This window comes from Anomaloglossus baeobatrachus, chromosome 1 (genome assembly GCF_048569485.1).
Source record: "Anomaloglossus baeobatrachus isolate aAnoBae1 chromosome 1, aAnoBae1.hap1, whole genome shotgun sequence".
NCBI lineage: Eukaryota > Metazoa > Chordata > Amphibia > Anura > Aromobatidae > Anomaloglossus > Anomaloglossus baeobatrachus.
This window is the reverse complement of record NC_134353.1, coordinates 855,112,753-855,130,200: the sequence shown is the minus strand read 5'-3', so window position 1 is coordinate 855,130,200 and position 17,448 is coordinate 855,112,753. Positions and strand designations below refer to the sequence as shown.

The following is a 17,448-nucleotide window of genomic DNA, read 5'->3' as shown; positions in this document are numbered from 1 at the left end:
ATGAAAGTCACTAAAGGGTGCCAGCTTAGAAAATGCAGGGAGGTGGAACATTATATAGGTTTTTCCTCATCTATCTATCTATCTATCTATCCCTCTATCCCTCTATCTATCTATCTATCTATCCATCTATCCCTCTATCTATCTATCCCTCTATCTATCTATCTATCCATCTATCCCTCTATCTATCCATCTATCCCTCTATCTATCTATCCATCTATCCCTCTATCTATCTATCCATCTATCCCTCTATCTATCTATCTATCTATCTATCCATCCATCTATCTATCTATCCCTCTATCTATCTATCTATCCATCTATCCCTCTATCTATCTATTCATCTATCCATCTATCCCTCTATCTATCTATCTATTCATCTATTCATCTATCTATCCCTCTATCTATCTATCTATTCATCTATCCATCTTTCCCTCTATCCATTATCTGTCTATCGATTATCTTTATTATTTATTGCAGGGACAAACCTGCGGTAAATCCGCGGTAAATCCGCGGCAAATCCGCGGCAAATCCGCGGCAAATCCGCATGCGGTTTTGCCGCGGATTTTTCCGCAGGTGCGGAAATCTTCCACTCCCAGAAGTTTCTCAAGAAATTTTCTTGAGAAAATTCACATTTCTAGTGCGCACATAGCCTTATAGGCCAATTAGGGCACCCTAGGGGGAAAAAGTATAAATTAGTTTCCATGCAGAAAGGAAAGGTTCTTCTGGAGTAGACATAATTTGCATACTTTTCTTCTCACAGAGACTTGTTTTGCCAATAAGACTCCCCACAGTGATCTGACCTGGTCAGGATCGCTGGTGTGTCGCTACATAGTCGCTGGTGAGCTGTCAATCAGACAGATCTCAGCAGCGACAAGTGACCAGCCACCAGCGACGCGTGGAAGCGATGGTGCGCTTGGTAACCAAGATAAATATCGGGTAACCAAGCGCTTGGTTACCCGATATTTACCTTGGTTACCAGCGCACACCGCTTAGCGCTGGCTCCCTGCACACCTAGCCACAGTACACATCGGGTTAATAAGCAAACCGCTTTGCTTATTTACCCGATGTGTACTCTGGCTACGTGTGCAGGGAGCCGCCACTGGCAGCCTGAGAGCGGTGGACACTAATAACCAAGGTAAATATCGGGTAACCAAGTGAAGTGCTTTGCTTGGTTACCCGATATTTACCTTAGTTACCAAGTGCAGCATCGCTTTCACTTGTCGCTGCTGGCTGAGGGCTGGTCACTGGTCGCTGGTGAGATCTGCCTGATTGACAGCTCACCAGCGACCATGTAGCGACGCCCCAGCGACCCTGACCAGGTCAGATCGCTGGTGGGATCGCTGGAGCGTCGCTAAATGTGACGGTACCCTTAGTCCAGCTGTCAAGGCGGCTGCTGTAAGATTGAGTTTGTCAACAATTGAAGAGATAAGTTGTATAGTAGCACGATACTCAAAAATTAACCCTCCTATTGTCAATTTCCTTTTATAGCAGGAGTGGATTGTTCATGTTATAACATGAAAAGAGAATTTAAAATGTAACTTTTAATAGTGTTTTTCTAAAATGATATAGAATCAATAAAAACGGCGCAGTATGATTATGAATGTCTATGGACACAGGATGTCCGCTGTGGGCATTAATTATTGAAAAAGACCACTAAGCTAAAGTGAATGGTGGCATTTTGGACGTGCAGAGTCTGACCAACACAGACTCCCCTGACGATTTTAAAGTGAAAGAAACGCGTTGGGAGTTGTATGATGTCTGCTTGGAGGATAAAGCATTAGGACAGCCAGGAAGGCTTATAAGTATTTGCTCCATGTCTGAAGTAAAAAGGTTTGATGAAACATAAACAAGCCCGCCATGTGGTGAGACTATTCCATTTTATTAATGATCATATGAATTGAAGTGACATTATATTAGTGAATGGTATTGTATATCACCAATTTTCCTCGTAAGACTGAAATCTCCAAGATAGTGTGGAGGGCGGTTCCCTGCAATAACTGACTTGGAAGATTATAGGGTACTAGGCAATTAGCCTGACCTAAGAGGAAGCTTTTTGAGTGCGTCGTGCCTGATTCTTTTGGTCCAATTGAGCTTGGTGGCCAAAAGAACGGGCAATACATTTTATATTTTCACGTTTTTATTGATTCTATATCATTTTAGAAAAACACTATTAAAAGTTACATTTTAAATTCTCTTTTCATGTTATAACATGAACAATTGAAGAGATAAGTTGGAGGTCACCATAGTAAGATATGCAGAATATGCAGAATACATCAATACTTACTTTATTTCCTCTTGCAGTGCAGTTTCAAAGAGCTTTAACAGAAGGTATTCTTCCCGTTGATTGGAAGCATAATTATACAATGTGAAGATCACAGTGTCCATAAACTTGGTGGATTTATTCTGAGGCATCTGGAAAATCAGCTTGGCCAGGTAAGTTGGATTAGTCTATAAGACAAAGTAGTAAACTCACACAGTGAAACTTAACATAAGACAATCGGCCATCGTACCATCAATCTGAAAAGTTCAGTAATAGGGTGGCCATAGACATCAATAGGACTAGGAGGAATTCAGACGTGAAAACATTTCTAGAAGTGTTATTACGTAACTTATTAAATATTGTCCCTAAGGTGCTGCAATTGTAGATAGGGGTGGAGCAGTAGTCGGGGGGCGAAGAATTGACTCCAGATGCCCCATCACGCTACATGAAATATCTAGCCCTAGCTGGGTGTCGTGTGGGCTGTGAACCCTGTGATAGTCATATGCTGAAGCTAACATCAGCTGGCCAGACCAGATGGCAACTCGTACTCACAAGGAGACCAATAGTTCTTTTTCAACCGCAGTTCTTCACTCAACAGTTTATCTTCAGCAACAACTTTACACACCAGATAGAGGGCAAATATCTTCCAGGACGTTTCAATAATATGAGGCATATTAAGAAACAGTCTCAGTTCCCATTGAGTTGCTTCCGATATTACTGGTCCTGTGAGTCCCAAATCAACCCAGCCCAACGCTACAGTCTAAAGGCCGCTTTACACGCAACGACATCGCTAACGCGATGTCGTTGGGGTCATGGAATTCGTGACACACATCCGGCCTCGTTAGCGACGTCGTTGCGTGTAACACGTACGAGCGACCGCTAATGAGCAAAAATACTCACCTTATCGTTGCTCATTGACACGCTGTCCAGTTCCCAAATATCATTGCTGCTACAGGTACAATGTTGTTCGTCGTTCCTGCGGCAGCACACATCGCTATGTGCGACACCGCAGGAACGAGGTACCTCACCTTACCTGCGTCCTCCGGCAATGAGGAAGGAAGGAGGTGGGCGGGATGTTACCTCCCGCTCATCTCCGCCCCTCCGCTTCTATTGGGCGACCGCTTAGTGACGTTGCCGTGACACCGAACGAACCGCCCCTTTAGAAAGGAGGCGGTTCGCCGGTCACAGCGACGTTGCTAGGCAGGTAAGTAGTGTGACGGGTCCAAGCGATGTTGTGCGCCACGGGCAGTGATTTGCCTGTGACGCACAACCGATGGGGGCGGGTACGTACGCTAGTGATGTCGCTAGCAAGATCGCAGTGTGTAAGGCGGCCTTAAGTCGTACCGATCACCTTCCCATCTAGTGGCCTATGTCCAGTCTCCTAGTAGAGGAGGGTGACAGGGGTTCCATTACCATGGCGAGAGTAGAGCCTTATGCTCCCAGATTTTTCATATCTTTTCTCCTCATAGAGGAGAGGGTGAGGGGTAGCCAGTAGTGCCAAAGTAGAGCCTTAGGGCTACTTTGCACACACAGATAAATCTTTGGCAGATCTGTGGTTGCAGTGAAATTGTGGACATATTATTCCATTTGTACACAGCCACAAACCTGGCACTGATTGTCCACAATTTCACTGCAACCACAGATCTGCCGCAGATTTATCTCTGTGTGCAAAGTACCCCCTACACTCTCAGATGTTTGGGGATACTCCGCCCAAGAAAGCAGACTTCATTCACAAGCCAGTTAGTATCAACCCGTTACCTTGATGGTTAGGGACCTGGCCATTAGGGTCATGTCCTTCGGCTCCAATTGTCTGTAACAACTCCGTTCAAGGATTAGCAAGTTCACACACTGCGTCTTTTTGACGCTGCGTTTTTGTGCATTTCTTGCCGCAAAAAACACACCCGCAGCAAAAACAATGCATCAAATGGACGTCAAACACGTCAGATGGATACAATGCGACTGCCCTGCTGGATACACACAATCATTAACACCTCATTACAATGACCTTTAATTATAGTCTAAAACTTAATTTAAAGGTTTTGACCACTTTTCGGACAACCCCTTCTCAATTACCATGTTTGCTCCTGGTAAAACAACAACGCTTATACTCCCGTCTGGTGTCGTCACGTGGCCTGCACACAATCAAATCCAGCTTCCCTCTCCCCACCTTTGGACATAACAAATATCCAGAGAATATGTGCGGCAGCTGCACCTCTGACTTCCTCTTAATGTTCGATTTGTCTGAAGGCGGAGAGAGGGAAGCCGGAGGTGATTGGGTGCCACGCTCGTGTAACAACGTCACGTTAGCCCTGGAAGAGCGAGTGACGACACCACCGGGACATCACAGGCACCCAAGGCGAGAATAAGTGCTGCTATTTTAATCGGGGCAAACATGGTGATTCATTGATTCAGAAGGGGCTATCCGAGAAGTGGATAACCCCTATGTGGCTTTAAACTGAATCTTTCGGTCCAAAAATGCAGCACTTTGATATGTAAATCGTAGAAATCATGGCCTTTAGACTGCAGCATTAAAACATGTATTTAAATGAACGTTTCAGCCTCTTCATTTTTAAGACCAGGAGGCCCAGATATTAGACCCGTACCACTCAAAGTGATAGCATAACTGGACTATTTGCCATTAATTTACTGAAATGAGATTACCTTTTTTAAAAATTACAAATCAAAATCAATAGATAACGGATGAGCACACCAATAAATACAAATATTATACAAACTTTATTAATAATCAAAAAACACTCAAACATTTAAACGCAAAATAATCCATCAACTGAAAGTCCTGCAAGCCAACAATAGGCAAGTCTAAGGGCGGCGTTACACGAGACAATATATCGTGCGATCGCACCCGCCCCGTCGTTTGTGCATCACGGGTAATACATTGCCCGTGTCGCACAAAGTCGGTAACCCCCTGTCACACGCACTTACCTCCTGGACGCGTCTCTGTGGGCGGCGAACATCCTCTTCCTGAAGGGGGAATGATGTTCGGCGCCACAGCGACATCACACAGCGGCCGGCCAATAGAAGTGGAGGGGCGGAGATGAGCGGGACGTAATATCCCGCCCAACTCCTTCCTTCCACATTGCCGGCGTGGACGCAGGTAAGCTGTGTTCCTTGTGACACCCCGGGAACGACGAGCGATGTGAGCTGCCACGGAAATGACGAACAACCGGAGCACAGAAGGAGGAACGACATTATGGAAATGAATGACGTGTCAACGAGCAAACATAAGGTGAGTATTTATTGCTCGTTAACAGTCGTTCGGAGGTGTCACACGGTACAACATCTCTAACGATGCCAGATGTGCGTCACGAATTCCAATATACGATATATCGTACCGTGTAACAAAGCCCTAACACTGAGTCCCTAATACAGCATGCCAATGTCAAGATAAATGCAACAAAAAAGCTGTGCTCTCCCATATTTTAATGATATGTTTCCCTGCTTTAATAATGTCCTCCATCAATGTCCCCGACCTGTGATATTGTCCGCCATCCTGTAAATATGTCCCCCGTCCTGTAATAACATCCCCCATTTTTGCTCCATCAAGACGCTATGTCCACCATCCAGGCTCAATACTATTATAATGTCCCTTTTCTCACCACTATACTGTAAGAATGCTACAGGTGGGGGTTAGGATGGGGGACAAAGTCCAATGTCCTGGCCTCCATTCTGTAATGTAATGTCCTGCCCTCTCCTGGTGCATTTCACCAAGGCATAAATACAAAAAATAAAAAAATATAAAAAATGATTGAGTTTTATCACCTGTCCCTGCTCCCTCAATGAGCAATGTTTTCTTCCTTCTCCATAGCTGGAACAGGGGAGGCAGGCAGCACATGGGATTGATGCTCATTCACCATCTGCAACGGGCCTTGTTGATACCAGCTGCTGAACTGTGATGGGTTGTGGCCTTTATAGCTATTGTGGTGCAGGGAGTCAGTGGCTCTCTGCACTGCAATACATTTCAGCTGAATGTGTATCCAAGGACATGCATTCAGCTGAAAACTGCGCTTGTGATGGTGGCCCCCCTGACTCTATGGGCCCCGTTGCACCCTCTTCCACTATATTGTTATGCCCCTGCTGATCAATATTGCATTGAGTTTCTTAAATCCATCTGAGGTTCCACCTTCTTTCTTTTACAGAACACATGCATGACCACTTAACTGCAGCATATGCTTTGTTGTTCATGAATACCCAGATAAAGCAATAATAAGGTCTAATAGAAATAGACAAAGTCAGATGTGAATAGGGTTTAGATTATGTTTAGATGAAAATGTCATGGTGGAAACTCGCGCATTACAAAAGATGTAGAAGAAAGAATTACCCAGGAGAGTGCTAAAAGCCACTAAGTAAAACACACAGTTACCGAGTGCTTGTCATGGGTTAGTCTGTTTAATCAATAGAAGATCATCATTACAGGACTACTTGGCGTGCTGCAGGTAGTCCAGCATATTCATGAGCTCTGTATAACTGCTAGATCTGCAGCAGAGAAAACATTAATTTTCTCAAAATGAAAGCAAACAGCTCAGTAAGTGACACATCGCTGGAATCAGGATCTGTCTCTACATTATGCAGCTCTCAGATGGGGAGCAAAAACTGGTGACAGATTCCCTTTAACTCTGTCTGCAGCTCGGCCCCATTAAGTTGAATAAAGTACAATACCAGTTGTAACACATGACAAAGTGGCAGAAAATAGACACCTTTTTAGGCAAGAAGAAAAAAAAAAAAGACTGCACATGCGCTCGACACTCGCCAACTTTCCTGGCTGAGAATCTGGGTGATTTTATACATTTTCCTTGTATTTTTCCTTTTGACTCTCATACCTGGAGCAGATAGAACAGATGCTGGTATGCTTCCAGCTTCTTCCTCTTCTCTTTGCTGAGCCCTTTAATTCCCTGCTTATCCACCGTCAGCATCTCCTCCACTTGCCCTTTGCTCTTCTTGTTCAGCTTCTTGCTGTGAGACACAACATCCTGCGGAGGGATACACAGACCCCTATGTTTAGTAATGCGCTTGTACATAACATTAATTAGGTTCAGAGCGGACTTTCCCTGGTGAATTGTGCAGTTTCCCGCAGATGACACATTTCCTCTAATTAACAAAAACCTTTTTTTAATTTCATTTTTTTTTGCAAACATGTTGTTTGAATAATCACTAGTATGTTTCTCCCGCCGAGATATATAGTTCCTCCTCAATCTCTGGCATGTCATATTTGTCTCGTCACCGCGCCGAAGAGCCAAGACTAATGTATGTTAAATGCAGCGTGGTCCTTTTTAGGACCAGATGCCTCCTTATACTTAGAAATTGCTAAGACTTTTGTACCAAATCTTTCCTCCTCCCAACATAAATTAAGGATCCCTAGAAAGAGGTGATGCCAGGTCTCATGAAACGCTTTTCAGCCTATCACAAAATAGCAATATTACTTATACTGTATATTCATAAAAGCAGCGCCACACTTCATCACTGGATGATTCTGGTACTGCGGCTCAGTTACATTGAGTAGAGTAAATGTGTGAGACCTCTCTGACTGGATTGGCATTGCCTTTAGAATAAATCAGACACATTTTTCTAATCCAGAAAACCCTTTGGAGGCATCTGGATTAGCATCCAATAACACTTATTTCCCACAATATGACAAATTGTGACAGCATTTTGGAGGCCAAGCACGGAATAGAAATGTGTTTATATCTAAGGCATTATCAAATTATTTTAGGACACCTCTTCCTCCCAAACATCAGGTGTAATCAATGTTTGGCATCTATCCCTTTAAGGCCCGCAACACACATCCGTGCCTCCGGTATGTGTTTGGTACGTTTTTGCACGTACCAGAGACACGTTGACCAATGTTACCCTATGGGTGATGGCACACACACGTAAAATCACACGGAACGTGTGTCCGTGTGGTAAGTATGTGTGTGCGTTTTCCCGCACGGACGACATGTCCGTTTTTTGGCCGTCAACACGCAGGCACGGACCCGCTAAAGTCTATGGGTCTGTGCCTGCACGGACGGCACACGTAGCATGTCTGTGTTCAGCACGTATCGTCCGTGTGCATTTTTAATCCAAACATCAGCAACACTTGTTTCCAATCTATCAGGTCAATTATCAAATGTCCTGATGTTTCAATTGGTGATGCACAAGGCCAAGGATGTTGTCAAAAGGACGTTATGGTGATATGGCAGTATGCTTGAAATTTAGGTGGAAATTTGTGCATTTCTCCATAAAGAATATTAAAATGGCCATGCGTGTTCCTTAGCTTGACAAGGGGGTGGATCCACATCCTTTTTTCAACAGATGGTTCATAATCAAGCATATGTCGCCTAACACCAAATCTCCTAGATATCAACCATAGCAAATACATGGCTGCTTCATTGGAGAGAGACATTTTGGAGTGAGTCTAATGAGTGGAAGAGCCTATAAACAATGATTTGAAATATTTTTAAATCTTATCCACCGATGAGGGATGGAAATTGACCAATTAACAACACCAGGATCTCATGATGAAGGATTAACAACGTTATTTGGGTAAAGGGGGCTTTACACGCTGCGACATCGCTAATGCGGAGTTGTTGGGGTCACGGAATTGGTGACGCACATCCGGCCGCATTAGCGATGTCGCTGCGTGTGACACCGATGAGCGATTTTGCATCGTTGCAAAAACGTGCAAAATCGCTCATCGGTGACATGGGGGTCCATTCTCGATTATCGTTACTGCAGCAGTAACTATTTAGTTTGTCGCTCCTGCGGCAGCACACATCGCTATGTGTGACGCCGCAGGAACGAGGAACCTCTCCTTACCTGCCTCCCGGCCGCTATGAGGAAGGAAGGAGGTGGGCGGGATGTTCCGGCCACTCATCTCCGCCCCTTCTATTGGGCGGCCGCTCAGTGACGTCGCTGTGATGCCGCAGGGACCGCCCCCTTAGAAAGGAGGTGGTTCGCCGGTCACAGCGACGTCGCCGGGCGGGTAAGTATGTGTGACGGGTCTGCGCGATGTTGTGCGGCACGGGCAGCAATTTGCCCATGTCGCACAACCGATGGGGGCGGGTACCCACGCTAGCGATATCGAGACCGATATCACAGCGTGTAAAGTAGCCTTAAGAATGCGGACCACTAAAAACGGAAGTCCCACGGACAGCACACGTACGTATTTTATGCCAATACGGACATTCCACATGTACACACGGAGAGCATACGCCATCACATGGATGTTATAGGTATGGGAGAAACGCCCCTAAAAAACGGAACACGGACCCGATAAACGGAACGTGAGACACGTACGTTTTTTATGCGGAAGTGTGTTTTTGGCCTAATAAGGCCTTCATCTCCCCGTGCAAGATTTGTGGTTCCCCAGGACATGGAAACACCTACATACACCTCTGGCCATAGATCCTGTGTACAGTAAAGCAAAACAAACTGGAGGAACCTGGTTCGGAGGTAACGTCACCAGTCATCGGGAGATGGAGTAAAAAAACGAAAAGGTCCTTCTCCTGCCTATTCAGATTGGTAGACCCTGTGACATCATGGCGTGGTACACACAATGCTTTAATCATGATGTTACGGCGACCTTGTAAATCAGAAGAGGGGCCCGGGATGGTGGCAGGTCATAAGAAGTGCACGGTGCTTTGGCAGTGCTGCCACCATGGATAACGCCATGACCAATGAACCAATCGTTTTGTTCAGCTCGAGTCCCATGGCTAGACACTCTCATGAGATATATATGCTGCTCTGAATGGGCCGCAGGTGAGGAGAAGGTGTACAAATTCCTGTAATGTTTAATTTTTTTTTATTTCTTGCTCTACTCCACGTTTCCATATAATTCTGTACAGGATTGGAAACTAAATATGGCCACTTGCTTTCAAGAATAGTGCCACACCAGTGACTGTGAGCAGCACGGTGGCTCAGTGGTTAGCACTGCAGCCTTGCAGCGCTGGGGTCCTGGATTCAAATCCCACCAAGGGCACCATCTGCAAGGAGTTTGTATGTTCTCCCTGTGTTTGTGTGCGTTTCCTCTGGGTTCTCCGGTTTCCTCCCACACTCCAAAGACATACAGATAGGGAATATAGATTGTGAGCCCCAATGGGGACAGCGTTACTGATACTTGTATATGTAAAGTGCTGAGGATCTAATGGCGCTATACAAGGGAATAACTATTGCACCTCAGCCTACTTAATTTAATAGAGCTCAGCTGCAATACTAAATGCAACCTGCAGACCGGTGTGGCGCTGTTTGTAACAGTCGGCTCATAATGGCACATTAGGATATGTGCATTATATGTATGATCCGCAGCAAGCAGCTAGACTATGTGGTTCTTGGCTGCGCAGAACACTACGACCCCAGTTCAGCACAGTGAGAACTCAGGCAAGTTTTACTAATCCTGTACATGCTCATTAACTACAGAACATGAATATAGCTTTCTATATTTCTGGAGAAAGTTAGTTATGACAATGAACTACAACTTCCAGCATGCCTCTTCTCACCAGCTGGTTGTGCAGGGTACTTTTACAAGGGAAGGTTTTATAGTTAGACTTTTTCCAACGTTCTCAAGAAATATTATGGGAGTGCCATCCTGTTTCCTGAACTTCTCATAAATGAAAAACAAAAATAAATTTCCAATGACCCCAACCTGGAGAGTGATCCTGTTTTTCACCAACAAGCCGATTTTAATATCCATGAGGCTGAGATCTTTTTCCAGTTGTGCATTTGACCTAATCTTGGTGACTACTTCTTCTCTTAGTCTGGTCACTTCCAGCTCTTCTTGAAAGTCTAAATCACTTTGGTCCAAGAGATAGACAAATTTCCGCACAACGTTCAGGGGTGGGTTTTCTGAGCAGACTGTGGAAAGAGAAAAAAATAAAAAATAATTAAAAAATACATTTAAAATTTAAACATATATGCATATATACCGTGTTTTTCCAAAAATAAGCCCTCCCTGAAAAATAAGCCCTAGCAGGGATTTTCAGCATTTTGGAGCAAGGCTTAAATATAAGGCCTCCCCCGAAAATAAGCCATAGTCGCGGTTCAGTAATGAAGTGTTTGTGCAGATAAAAATGTTAAAGAATCTCGCAGGACACCTCATTATAGAAAGCAGTCACCCCGCAATCACACTCACCCGACGCCAAGCAGAGGGTCTGCAGTGATCGCACCCCCGCACACATCTGATCTCACACACACACAATCAGATCGCACACAGATACATCGGATTACACACACATCGGATCGCACACATACTCACCACATCCAGCGACACCGACTCCTTCTCGCCGGCAGAGTGTGTGAGTGTGTGAATGTGAATGTGTGAATGTGTGTGTGTGTGTGTGTGTGTGTGTGTGTGTGTGAGAGAATGTGTGAGAATGTGTGTGAATGTGTGTGAATGTGTGTGAATGTGTGTGTGCGTATATGAGCAACCTGCTGTGTGTCAGCCAGAAGCATGGGAGGAGGGCGTGCAGCACTCACCGGAGATCACAGGGAGGACTTAGGAGCCACACAGACATCCGGGTCTGGTAAGTATGAGTCTCCTGGGAAGTGGGGGGGGTCTGCCTTTTTGGGGGGTAAACTTACCCCCAACCATGTTTCTCCAAGAATAAGACCTCCTCCAAAAATAAGCCCTAGTGCTTTTGGGGGGGGGGGGGGGGGGGGGGGGGGCAAAAAAAAAAAAAAAAAAAAAAAAAAAAGTGTTTTATTTTTGGAAAAACACGTTGTGTGTGTATATTATATTATATATATTATATATACACACACTGTATTTATAAAAATGTATGTGTATAGACACACGCACACATCACTATGATCACAATGATTGTTCTATTACTTTGTTTGCAGAATGGAAATGCTTATATTGACAAGTTAGACATTGTTTTTTGGTCTAAAACACTCTGATTGGACGATATTGAAAATGTTATCCTGTGCTCACAAGAAAGTATTTCTGGCCCATTTGCTGTCCGGATGGCTATTTTCTGCATAGAAACAAGTTGCACCACTTGTTAGTCTGGTCCAATTGATGGACCCGATTAGTGCATATGTAAACAGGTGAGAGGATGCAACAGCACAGACAATGAGGGGACAGTGGTAACAGAACCAACAACGGTTATTTTACACAAAGAAAAGGTGTCTAAGACATAGGGTTAGAGAGTAGCAGTTATTGGCAACACTGCAGATTATTTTACAATAAGGGAAATAGCTTATAATAAAACTGTTTAAAATACCTTCCTATACAGATAATCCTTGTATAAAGTGATAAAGTGCTCAGAGTGTACCAGAGCTCAAATATAAAAAAAATGGATTCGGTCTCATCATATGTTCTTGATGAAAAGGCCGTTCACAAATGAGGGATGAGATCCTTAGCCAGGATGGAGGACCTTATCAACCCTGCTGTGCCCCATGATTTGTCTCTCATCCTCCTAAGGACAGTGCCTAGTGTGGACTGTCCCACTAACCGACGTCCCTACTGTATAACCTCTCGTTTCATCTACCATTTATGGTGGGACTCCTCAGAGGAGATATTATTAAGGTATAATGGAGTCCCTAGTTTACGGGTACTTAATTTCATAAAGGGAATAAGGGAGTTAATCTTTTTGTCGAAACTACTCCAAAAAAACATGTGGTGTGCTGCCCAGCACTCTGTCAGGTTTTTTTTTCCCCTTCATTACATCTTCTCACCTACTTATTTAGCATTTATCTCACTATTTCTCTGAATTTACAGAGAAAGGCAGAGATAAACTGAAAACAAATAGTTGAGAAGATGTACTGACCTACAGCGCCTGTGCTTTGCCTGATTAGTTATTTTCTGCCAACAGACTCCCTTTAAAGAGAATCCGTCATCAGGCTTTTGCTATGTAATCTGAGAGCACCATAATGTAGAAGCAGAGACCCTGATTACAGTGAGGTCACTTACTGGGCTGTATTTTGCAGTTTCAATAAAATCAGTGTTTTATCAGCAGAAGATGATCACTGCAGGACAACTGGCCTCATGCCTCATAGTCCATCCATGCCCCAGCACTGTTGAGCAGCTTTCTGTCACTATACAATGTACACAGACAGCTGTGGTGTAAAGCACAGCTCAACAACTGAGCTCTGCAGTGAGTAACTAAATCATACATCGCTGGAATCAGGGCCTCTGTCAGTATCATGTTGCTGTCAGATTACATAGTAAAAACCTGCTGACAGATTGCCTTTAAGGGAAATTTCAAGGCAGTGAGACTAAGTTTTGTTTCTATGTGTATTAGGAGAAGAGACTCCCTATTGCCCAGAACATGCAGCACCTAGCGCACGCGCAGTACAGCAAGAAGTGCTGCTCTAATCTTCATCTGTGTACTGTACATATGCTTTTGGTGATCTGTCCCAGCATGTGGGATGTGATTTAAGTCAGAAGGGGTCTGCTTAGGCATCCGACGGCTTAACTCCTCCGGAAATAGACACCGTCCAGATGACTCTTCACGGGTAATGTACATACAGCATGTGCCATGTTAGAACTTCATTTCATATTTTATTCGGCAAAGAGTGGTTTATATAGCGCCATCAGCATGAACATATCACAGTTGGGTATTTTGGCATAGTGACGATTTGGGGGCTTAAAATGTGGCGCTTCACTTTGTCTTCTACACTATCACATTCACAATCTTTGTTACCGCTACTTACTTAATGTCCGGTAATCCTCTCTTGCTTTGTTGGCCTTCAGGAATGCTTGGATTTTAACAATTTCTTTTTCCTAAACACAGAAAAGTGGTTGTTATTCTAACGCTCTGATTTATGGTGGGCTTCCCTCAGGCTTGTCGAGAAGAAATAACATACGTGATCCTTGAAAAACTTCTGTCTCTTCTTGAATTCTCTTCTGGCTTTTATCATCCGGTACCAGGCCTGAATCTAAACGACACATACACACACATTGTAAAAGCAATGGACAATTCATGTATCGGGTGGCACGTTCTAAAGCTCAAAGATGGAAACTCAACCCACAATGTTCTCAAGGCAAGACTTATGTAGTAGGATTTTTTGAGGTAATACAAACGGTATACAAAGGTGATGTGTGGTTGAATCTATACAGATTTAGCTGGTGGGCTTTTACTTAATCTCAAAGGGGATGCCTCACCATTGGCAATAGCATATTATTACCAGGAGTTTCTGAAGCAAGACCCACCAAAAAGCTTATATTGTGACTTCTGACTGGTTTAAATTCAAAAAGAAGGATCTTAATTTCCTCTTTTTAGGTTTAGGGGCACTGAGTGACCTGCTAGTGAGGCTTCATATATAATATAGTGGTGGCTTCTAAGCATAGTCCACCACAAAACTCGTCCGCTTTCTTTTTTTAGCCTCTTCACGGCTTTTGAAGCTTGAAATTGTTGACAGAAGTCACAATTGAAGGAACATACGAGTATGTTCATCAAGTCATTTTGACCTTCTTGTTCATATGTTCATTCTTTTTAGCATTAAAGCTTTTTCAGGTGGGTTCCAGGTAGAATCTACCTGAAGACAACAGTATGCACACAGCTTAAGGGTTTATCATTATTTTACCAACATTTTTGGGGACAATATTTTGTTTTCATTTCTACCATAAAGGTATTAAATGCTCTCCTCCTGTAGAGGATAGTGCAGCCTTGCTCACAGACTGCACAGTTCTCCTCTTCTCAAAAAGGCAGCTGATGGAGGAGCGTGTGACTGAATGCATGTCCTCCAATTCAATAACAGATTTAGCATATGCATTGTTATTTCAAGAGGCAACGTCTGATGACATGTGGACAACACATTTAGAGGTCCATAGGAGGATCAATATTGTCAAGTTTTTGATAGATATTTAAGGTCTTATTTTTCCCCTTTAATTATTTGAACATTTTTTTTGTACTTATTTCTTGTCTCAGTCCCCTTTTAAATTTTTGGTTTGCTTGTGGCGAGTTAGTTGCAGTAGTTATGAACTGGAACCAGTAGAGGGATCATAATGGACTTACACTCATTCCCTTGAATATAATTCTATTTCATCCATGAATGCATTGGAAAAAGTTTGTTTCTTTGTTTTATTGGATATGAATTACAATTTCATACCTTCACGATGCCGACAATGCTTCCTTGTAGTAGTTTTATTCTGTCTGTGTAGCATTTTCTCTGCTTGTATCCTTTCCAAGAAGACTGTCCAATGACAATAAAGCAAAGTACATAATTTGTGAGTAAATATGCTAGACAGGCAAGGCGTGTTATATACCAGTAGTCAGGTAACAGCAGTAACCAAATTCCATCTATAGGACCTGCCGACGTGTGGGCCATCTGTTGGGAGATCACTTTCCTTTACCATTACCTAATTGGACAATGTGGAATAATCATTGATTGCTGGGTCAAGGTCATAAACAGATGAAAGAGGAGTTTAAGAAAACTACAGCAACAAGTAACATTCAACTAATAACATGGTAGTTTTGCTGGTGCAGGTACTGAAGCCGCTCCATGCACACTACTTTGACTGGCAAGTCCTGGGAGAAACAAATTTTGTTTTCTCCCAGAAGCCGCTCTTCAGTAAGGTGGCCCAAGCACTTTGATTAACAGCTTGATCTTCTCAGATGCGCTGCAAAGTCAGCTGTCAATGTGGGTGGCAGGGCGTGCTTATAGCCACGACTGAGCAGTGGCTGAAGCCGTGCGGCTACAGTCCTATGACTGAAAGGTGGTGGCTCTTGGAAGGAATAAAATTAAAAGTAATAAAATTAACTTTCTCCCGGTAGCTGCTCATGCAGTAAGATAGCAGGACAGAATCCTAAGGCTATTAACCTGCATATCACCCCTATATCTAAAGGTTAATGGTGTTGAGTAGCCTGATATCCTCACTCAATGATAGCCTCACTTCAAAGATATATAAATCTGATTTAATGTAACATTGTGGAAAGATAATCATTCCAGTATCTGCGTTACCTTACTCTTACCTGTATTTTAACAGCATATGGCTCTTGTTGGTGGAGATAATGTTTTCTCTCCCGATAAGCCCTCCTGGTCAGGTAGCCCTTCATGTGAGCTTGCAGCAGAGTAATCAGGTTTTCATTTGCCATCCAGAGCTGTTCCCGGTTGTAATCGGAGGTAATTTTTCCACAAATTGTCTGAGAAAAAAATGTTCATAACATTTGTATAAAGATTTTTTTCCTATTAGAGGTTTCTCAAATTGATTGGCAGCTAGATGTTCAGGTCACACTGACAGCCATAAATGCAAAGTTTCATTGGTCTCATTTGCTTTGATCAGTATTTAAAGAAGTGGTTCACTCATATTCATTATTGGCCACAACAAGAATATGTTGAGAAACAAGGTTTCTCTCAAATACCTTATGTTGTCAATAATGCCTGTGAGCGGCGCTATTGCGAACCGCTCTGCCCAATTGTCTAACCCCAGGCTCCGTGACCTCGGGGAACCGATGATGTCAAGTCAACTTCCTGCTCACCTGACATCACCGCGGCCAGCCCCAGTCTCCCTGAGTGACTGGGCTGTGGGCGGCGTTTCACCATTCAGCGCGTCACAGCGCAGCACCTCCCTGCTCACTCTTCTTTTGCTGCAGAGCGCGCAAGCAGGAGGGATACTGGGCTGTGACGAATGGTGAAATGCCGCCCACAGCCTTGTGACTCACGGAGATTGGGGCCGGCCTCAGTGATGACAGGTAAACAGGAAGTTGAAATTACATCACCGGATCCCCGACATCACGGAGGAGGGGGTCAGGCTATGTGGAAGAGCAGATAAAAATATGGGCGAACCCCTTCTTTAAACTTTTACTATGAGGACGATTCACATGTTAGAGACACAAATTAATAGAAAACATAGTAGTAATGGACACCTTTACAACTCAGCAGCTGGTCGGTACATGGAAGCATTTTTTTTATGAGTGTTGTGCAGCTGACATAACGGTGCGTGTAAAACAGACTAATGGGTCTACATGGTGCACTCCTGTGCTGTAGTCTGATGGGCATCTTATCTGCTTGTTGTGCGGCAGCCATACAATCTTTTGGCCATAAGCCATTCCCCTTGCTTAGCCAAGTTAAATCTGTTTGTTATTTCACATGGGGGAGAAGATCAGGAGCTGCCGGAAACGTCTGACGCTACTTATTTCAATGGGAAATAATCCAACTTGTCAAATCATTGTTTCCTCTAACGGAAAACATCAGTTCTATAGTTCCCATAAATGTAAAATCGGATGACTGAATATGATAATGTACCTTTCCCT

At 43.7% G+C, this 17,448-nt stretch overlaps 1 protein-coding gene across 2 annotated transcripts in view; it reads right to left on the bottom strand.

Moving 5' to 3' along the window:
* Positions 1-17,448, bottom strand: part of IQGAP2 (IQ motif containing GTPase activating protein 2) — a 502,441-nt gene that overhangs the window by 59,202 nt on the left and 425,791 nt on the right. For both annotated transcript variants that reach the window (XM_075325516.1, XM_075325525.1), the window contains 7 exons: positions 16,168-16,338; positions 15,305-15,388; positions 14,060-14,131; positions 13,907-13,976; positions 10,896-11,104; positions 7,096-7,245; positions 2,282-2,445 (listed from right to left, as the gene is read on the bottom strand). In XM_075325516.1, the coding sequence (XP_075181631.1) occupies positions 2,282-2,445; positions 7,096-7,245; positions 10,896-11,104; positions 13,907-13,976; positions 14,060-14,131; positions 15,305-15,388; positions 16,168-16,338 (920 nt within the window). The remainder of the gene's footprint in view (positions 1-2,281; positions 2,446-7,095; positions 7,246-10,895; positions 11,105-13,906; positions 13,977-14,059; positions 14,132-15,304; positions 15,389-16,167; positions 16,339-17,448) is intronic.